Source organism: Cucurbita moschata, unplaced genomic scaffold (assembly GCF_002738365.1).
Source record: "Cucurbita moschata cultivar Rifu unplaced genomic scaffold, Cmos_1.0 Cmo_Scf00070, whole genome shotgun sequence".
Taxonomy (NCBI): Eukaryota; Viridiplantae; Streptophyta; class Magnoliopsida; order Cucurbitales; family Cucurbitaceae; genus Cucurbita; species Cucurbita moschata.
In genome coordinates, this window is record NW_019268586.1 from 409,197 (window position 1) to 416,679 (window position 7,483).

The 7,483-nt window shown below is 35.8% G+C and overlaps 1 protein-coding gene across 1 annotated transcript in view; it reads right to left on the reverse strand.

The window, feature by feature from the left end:
• The window catches only part of LOC111438054, an 82,389-nt gene that overhangs the window by 19,930 nt on the left and 54,976 nt on the right, over window positions 1-7,483 (reverse strand). The window contains exons 34-43 of the mRNA XM_023076009.1: window positions 7,079-7,182; window positions 6,595-6,884; window positions 6,420-6,504; window positions 5,991-6,332; window positions 5,342-5,707; window positions 4,768-5,257; window positions 3,261-3,424; window positions 966-1,128; window positions 564-833; window positions 236-430 (exon numbers count right to left, since the gene is read on the reverse strand). Of these exons, the coding sequence (XP_022931777.1) occupies window positions 236-430; window positions 564-833; window positions 966-1,128; window positions 3,261-3,424; window positions 4,768-5,257; window positions 5,342-5,707; window positions 5,991-6,332; window positions 6,420-6,504; window positions 6,595-6,884; window positions 7,079-7,182 (2,469 nt within the window). The remainder of the gene's footprint in view (window positions 1-235; window positions 431-563; window positions 834-965; window positions 1,129-3,260; window positions 3,425-4,767; window positions 5,258-5,341; window positions 5,708-5,990; window positions 6,333-6,419; window positions 6,505-6,594; window positions 6,885-7,078; window positions 7,183-7,483) is intronic.

Genomic DNA, 7,483 nt, shown 5'->3' on the forward strand with positions numbered 1-7,483 from the left:
AAAAAAAAAAAAAAAAAAAAAAAAAAAAAAAAAAAAAAAAAAAAAAAAAAAAAAAAAAAAAAAAAAAAAAAAAAAAACTCATACAAGTGAGAAAAAAAGCTTGAGATAACAAATAATTGCTACCGGTGTAAATGTGAACACATAAAATAAAGATGGTCGTGATTACAAGTGGCTAATGTAAGGTAGTGCATAAACCAATGCAGACATGTTGAATGAATAAGCTTATAATACCCACCGGAGATTCAATTTTGAAAAAGAATATTTCGTTCCAGAAGACCAAGTCAACCTCAGCAGATAATGAGTGGTTTGAGCTACTTCTGGATGTGCGTGCACTCTGTTGATGTTGCAATTCAACAAAAGCCCCTTGGAGGGGAGTAAGACGAATAGCTACAGTATACTGGTGAACAGCTGGTCCTTCAACCTTTGGCAACTGTATCGAATGTTTTTTTTCCAAGTAAGAGATGATCAAGTGTAGACAATTGTCCATAAATGAAAGCAAAATATGTAAGGAAATGCCGGATGAAAAAGTCTTCACAAAGTAGTTGATGAAAATTATGCCATACCTGTCCACCAGAAATTATTATTGTCACCATTCTTCTATCTTTTTTAAAATGTTTTCCTTCCAAGTGGGAATCTAACATGTTCTTTGAAACAGGAACTTTTAAGGGCTTCATGTCCCCTGAAGGCATCCGAATTACATTTTGAAGACCACGTATTTCAGTAGCTCGGATGTAAATGTCCTGACCAAGTTTATTTTGAGGGATGATAAAATAGTCTCTCTTGGCCTGTACATCACCGATACCTTTTCCACCAGATGTGGGAAACAACGAGTCCTACATGACAATTCCCAGGACAAAAGGAAGAATTGGTCAGCTAGTCAATACATAGCATGTTAATTGAATGCGATCTTGATCTACAGAGGCTATTAATATTAAAATTATAATTAGAAGAAACATATGTACTACTTTTGTTTTGTTATGCTCCTGAACATTCGTGAGGTTGATCCAGCTTGTATAAGCTTGAATGAGCATATTGATATTAGACGCTGAAATATTCAAATTTAAATCCCTAGCTGAGGTAAGATGCAACTGAGAAGCTGATCCAGTGGAATTTTGCTCGTAATGATACCTGAAAGAAGCCAAATTAGGTCAGTCATTTAAATGTGCAAACTTAGACTACTGAATGTGACATCATCCTGAAGAAATAAAATTGTATGGACAGGCTTTTCTTTCTTTTAATTTTAATTTTTAGTTTATATGAACTAAGGCTATTTTATTTGAAGATAGCAAAGGCTGGGGAGATAAAAGAAGGCTACCCAATTATTTTGGATAAGAAATAAAGGATTTACAAAAAGGTCAAGATTTGAGCCCAAATGTCGCAGAAGGATTAGTGTTTAATCATGGATAATTCCTTGGCTAATTCTTTTTAGTTTGCTCTTAGTATTTGGAATAATTTGTTTTAAATTCTTTATTAATAGAGAATTCCTCAATTGTATTTTAATACCTTTGATTTTTAATAGAGACTGAGACTAGATTCTTGGAGGGAGTTCTCGTTTTCTCTATTAGGCTATACCAATTTAGTATCAGAGCAACCATCTGGGATAATGCTGGCTGCTGCCAAAGGAAGACTAAGAAACTTTGATTGACGACAAAAGTAAGAGGGAGATTCACGAGCTGTGCTCATTAGTCAATAGCACACAACTATTTACAACGGGGATACCTTTCAGAGTACCCTATTCAAGAAACTTCCAAGAAAGGAGTATTTTGAATTAAGAAAGAAGGTCACAGGAAGACGTGAAAACTGATATAGATAAAAATATCATACATGCACTCGAAAAATCCCGGCGATTTGGAAAAGGAATTCCAGCATGATAATTCTACCAATGTTTGAACTTTACAAAGAGATTTTTCCTTCAAATGTGAACTGAAACTGATAGAGGTGAAAATTGGAGGAAATCAGGATGAATGCTTTAAGTTGGAGGAGATTCGTAAAAGGTTGATTGACATCCAATGTGCTATGGAACAGTTAGAGAGCTGAATGGAGCATCATGTGAGCAAAATTGAAAAAAAAAGAAAAAAAAAAGAAAAAAAAAGGGATTTCAGAAACCAAGAGCTCATGAGTCGCAAAACAAAATCAAGAAAATCAAAAGAACTCACACGAAGAAAAAGAAAACTCACGCAAAGAAGAAAAGAAATTGTCGTGCAGGAAGAAGAAAACATGAGCAAGGATGATTGTTAAACAATGGCTGACAAAACCTTAAGCATAAAAGACCAGTAGCGCAAAGAAGAAGAAAAAACTGAAAATGAAAACATGAAGCAAGTGGAGTTGTAAATGCAAGGTTTTTGGGCACACACAAAGAGGAAGACGAGATAGCGTAGAAATAGAAGATTTGACCATTTGTGGCAAATATTATGTGAAGTGTAGTTGACCTCAATCTAACAGAAATTTGGCCTCTTCAACCCAAGCAGCATGCGAGTCCAATCGTTGTTCTACAAAAATTGATGTGGCCTGTTCCCGAAAGAATTTACATATTACAGACTCTTAGTCCAGCTCAACATTAATCTTCTCCATGTTCTTTCGAGAATTTTTCTTCATATGGGAGGATTCAATTCCAATTGGGAGATTACAGTGGCCCATTCTCCATGGCTAGCTGCTGGTGGTTGAATGATCGTTTCTCATTTCAGGCAGCATGGTGATCAGCGTTTTTTTTCCAGCTAAGACTGAAGCTGAATCGTGTTCCCATTCAAACTATTTACATTTATACTTCTATCTTCAACTTTCTTTTTAAAATTTGAGGATGAGTTGGGAGGGATAGGATTGCTACAGTAGGATTCGTGGTTAATCTTGAGTAATTCCTTGGTTAATCCTTTCCCTTTTAATTTCCTTTAGTATTAGAAATACTTAGTTTCTTATACATTATCTACAAACAGGAATTGAAAGCCATTAATAAAAAATTTGGCTGGAAAGGAACCAAAAGATCTTTCACAACAAGCTGCTTCCATGGAATAATCGTTTTGGTTCTGTTCATTTGAAGGCTTCTTCTTGGTGCACTCTCTCCAAACACTTTGCTTATTACACTATTCAGGACCATTGTCTTAATTGGAATTCTCTTTCTATTGTAATTTAGTATCGTATAGATATTTGGTAGTTTGAGCATCAGTCTATTATCATTATATCAATGAAAAGTTTCGTTTCCTTCTCAAATGAAAAAAAAGAATCAAGGAAAAAAAGAAAAAAGAGAAGCATCCCAAGGTAATTACCTTAGAAATCCATCTACCGGTTCAACAAGTGGCTCCCAGGATTCGTATTTATCATTATATGATCTGGCAGCTAAAAAGAAGTTCACAACTGAATTTAAATAACCTTTTCTTCCATGAAGGCTAAATCCCAACCCGCTAAGCGATATATTGAACAATGGAACCATCTGTCAAAATCAAGAAGAGAAATTATGCAAATAGACCAATAAAAAAGGTCAAACTTGGTTCAGTTACCTGCAAAAAGAAGTCTATTTCTAACTATAATCATCTAAATGTGCATAAAAAGAGGGTTTATATTTCAAATTTAAAAGAAAGAATATTAAGAAAGATGACAACGTTCTATGAGGAAATAGAGTGTCATCAAAATTCGTAGGCCAAAAGGTAGAAAAAGCAAGGTATAGGACCAAAAGGTAAAATTTCACATAAACAAAATTCCTAGGTATGTGATAAATCGGCACACGTTTGGTCATTAGGGCAAGGAATGAAGGCTGCCAAAGAAGAATTAAAACAAGAACAATATGTTGCACAACACTCCCAGATGAGGGAACACTACAGGAGCTGATTCCGATGTCCATGTACTCCACACTTTTATAATTAAATCTATCCATTTCAGGCAAAAGAGTTTTAGGTCCACCGTCAAATCCTGGACAGGCAAAGGAAACTAAGATTTTTTTTGTGAACAAAAATCCATCTTTTTTAGTGTTACATCTACTCCATGAAGAAAAAACTTAATCGCTTGGATTATGAAACAACAAAAAATAAGGTGGAACAATACCATTGCCATGGTAATTACTAGATTGTTGACAGTCCTTTACTCTAACAACATCTAGAGTTGCTCAGTTTTAGATCCAAGTAATTCGATAAATTACTACCAGAAATATCTACAACCAGAATATTGAAATTCTACATGTAATCTAGAGGACTTTTTCACAGGATGTTTTCTCCTGTTTTTTCCTTTTATTTTGCTCTCTTTGTCTACAATTCGTAGCCTTACTTTTCAATCATGACTCAAAAGTTTTGTCTCTGGTTTAAAAAAAAACAAGAGCTTTCATTCTTTTGTTAGTAAGGGCTAGTCTTGCGTCTTTATTAGTTCGCTAGACATTTGGACATTCTTTTTATTTCATTAGCAGGTACTTGAGGTTTAATTCTTTGCTCCTAGTTCTTACTGGGTGTTTCCTATGGTTCTCTTTCGTATTACTTGACGTTTTTTTCTTTTGATTCCTTGTCAAGAAAGAAAAGAATATATAAGAAAAAAATTTCAAGTAAAAAGAGACCCGAAAAAAAAGAGTCAACAGCATGCAAAAAATACTAGTTTAAGATTTATAATTTAACAAGTGTTGTTTATTCATATATGAACAATAATCAAAATAAGAAAAAAGTTCAAGGACACTAAATTGACTCTCATAATGCTCCCCTTCATTTGAAGCTCATTAACCAGATAGCCAAAATAACTACTTCTCAAGTAATTTAATAAAACTAAAATGAAACCAAAGTGGAGTAGTTTTCTTACCAAACCAGCATAGTCATCAAAAACTGCTATAGAAAACGTTCTCACTTCTGCGTCAATTACAGTGTTATCTGAACCACTTGTTACATGTGAATCCACCAGCTTAAGATTGAAACTCCTCTGAGGCCTCTTAGACCCACTCCGAACAATGAAGGTCCCTAACTCATTACCAACTATCCATATGCTGAATGGCTCGGTTATTAGCCTGGCATCTGAAAAATCCCAGGCACTTTCCTCCAAGAACTGATCCCATGCCACCATATCCATTCGCACACATCCCAATGCACTGAAGTCTTGTTGCTTAGGCTTACATTTGCATGCAATACAACCCAAGGAAACAAACCCTGCAGGAGCTTGTGGCAACCAGAAGGATATATCTTCCATTCCTTTTTGCTTCTTGATTTGCCCTACAAGTTGGAAATCAAGTGGGGTCTTGTGCAACTCTTCATCTCCAGTATGATTAAGAATTATAGATGTATTTGGACGCTCAAATCTGAGTTCAGATGACAACCAAGAGTTAACCAAGAAACTAAAACTCAAACATACTGAAATAAAATAGAAAATGGAAAGTACACACCCTTTCATAACAACATCACCAAAGTAAATCTTCCCCTGAGGAACAACTGGACGCCATATTGATAGTTTCTTCTTGGAATTTGATCCTCGATTCCACCATATCAACTGAAAGTCAGCAACAGCCTCAAAATGCTGACCAGAAGTTACAATACGTGACTTCTTCGGAAGGGAGGTTTCAGTTTGACTTGGTGAAGCATGACTATCTGAACTCTTAGACATTTGATGATACACTTCAGGAAACCCAAAAATTGTACGACGCAGTTCATACGCAGTACCTCTCACTCTAAAGGTTGTTGGATCTGCTGGCAGAAAAGATCCAGCAGCATTGTCCACACGCCATAAAGCAATATTTGAACGGCACCTGCAACTTACCAGTAGCGTTGTATCAAAAATAGTTTTACAAAATAAATGCCTAAATTTAGTCAAGATGAGAAATCAAAATTCAGTGAATAGTTCAAATGCATCTGGAATTGCGAAGTCCAGTTTATATCTTAAAGAAGAAACCCGTCCAGAATACAGCTCCTTGCATACGTAAGACATCCAAAACAACCACCAATGTCCAAATACGAATAAAAATAGAAAACCAACAAATTTATGTGCCATGCAAAATGAACATAAAGAGAGATTCATTAGTTTGACATTTGACATACGGTACACTGGTGCTGATACTTATGCAGTCCCTCAAGGAACAACCAGAAACTAAGGAAGTGGCGATGCAGAAAACAGCAGACACTGGCGGTTTCGTAATTCCTTTGGAGACAACACAACCAAGTGCAACATATCCTTTGGGTGCTTCAGGAAACCAAATGGAATAAAAGCAGTCCTCCTGGCCTAGAATATCATCACCAGGTGAAGAATCATAATTGTTCATGTGATAATTATAACTGTCTTGAGAAGCTACCGGTGGCCAGATTAGTCTGAAAGATATAGGTCGCTTTACCCTTGCAAAACTGGTGTTAACTGCAAGAACTCCTTTCGTTGGTGGTTTATCACTGCCATGTAATGAGTGCTCATGTCAATACAAAAATCAAACTGAAAAGATAATGCCAAGGGAACTTCATATAAAAGAGATTACTGACGATGGTGTCACATAGTCACCCAAAATTGCAAAACCTGGTGGAGCATTAGGCCTCCAAAATGAATATACTTGATCACTGTTTGGACCTGCAAAACCAAGATAAGAGCTGGAAGAATAAATTTTTTGATATTTTTCCATCTACAGACAATAACATAAATAAAAATGTGACGGCATACTTTTGATTGTTCCAACTTTGTCAAACTGGGAGCATACTACTGTCATTTTCTTCGAAGTCATTCTTAGAAATGCCACAATATCCTCTTCAACAGCTAGAAACAGTCTCAAGATGCTGAATGAAAAGTTCATAAATATATCTGAAACAGACAAATGTATATTTGTCTTTCCCGAAGCATTCGAATAATTTACTGAGGTATCAAAGGGCTCTAGAATCCTGATTCCATTACTCTCCATGGTCAGTCCGAGTGCATTTGCACTAAATTCAGTTGTATCGCCTTTGAGAAGAAACCTATGGCCATGATAAGTATGTAGAACATAACTAAAATGGGAAATTGAGAAAATAATCCATAATGATGCAATATACACATTTCTGAATGGAAAAGAATATGCATAGTATATGAGTACGCACTAGCATTTTTCGTATTATCCTTAATTCCTTCAGCCAAATAAAGTTTTCCATAAATGTAGAGAAACTACATTTACCTGCAATATACATCTAGTTGAGCATGCAAAAGTTGGTTCTGGAGGATTGTAGATTCCCCTACTTCCCTTGATGTGTTGTAGAAGATCAGCTCAGGGCCAATTGCCTGGATGGAGTACATAAATGAAAAAGACCCAACAATGAACAGAATAAGTTTTTTTAACATAGTGGAAAAAGTTCCTTAAAATTAGTCCCACTGGAAATGCTAAATAATTAGAAGCGCCATAACAAAATCTCCCTCGACGTGTCTTACTCTCGTATGTTTACCAGAAGGTTTCGTGCAAGTTTCCAGCTCATAAATGTTTAAATAACTTCTATGTGCATTTATTATATTGTTCAGCCATGGCAGTTACTTCAATACATATATCAGTGTCTGTTGTGTGTTTGGGGAGGGGGGGGGGGGGGGA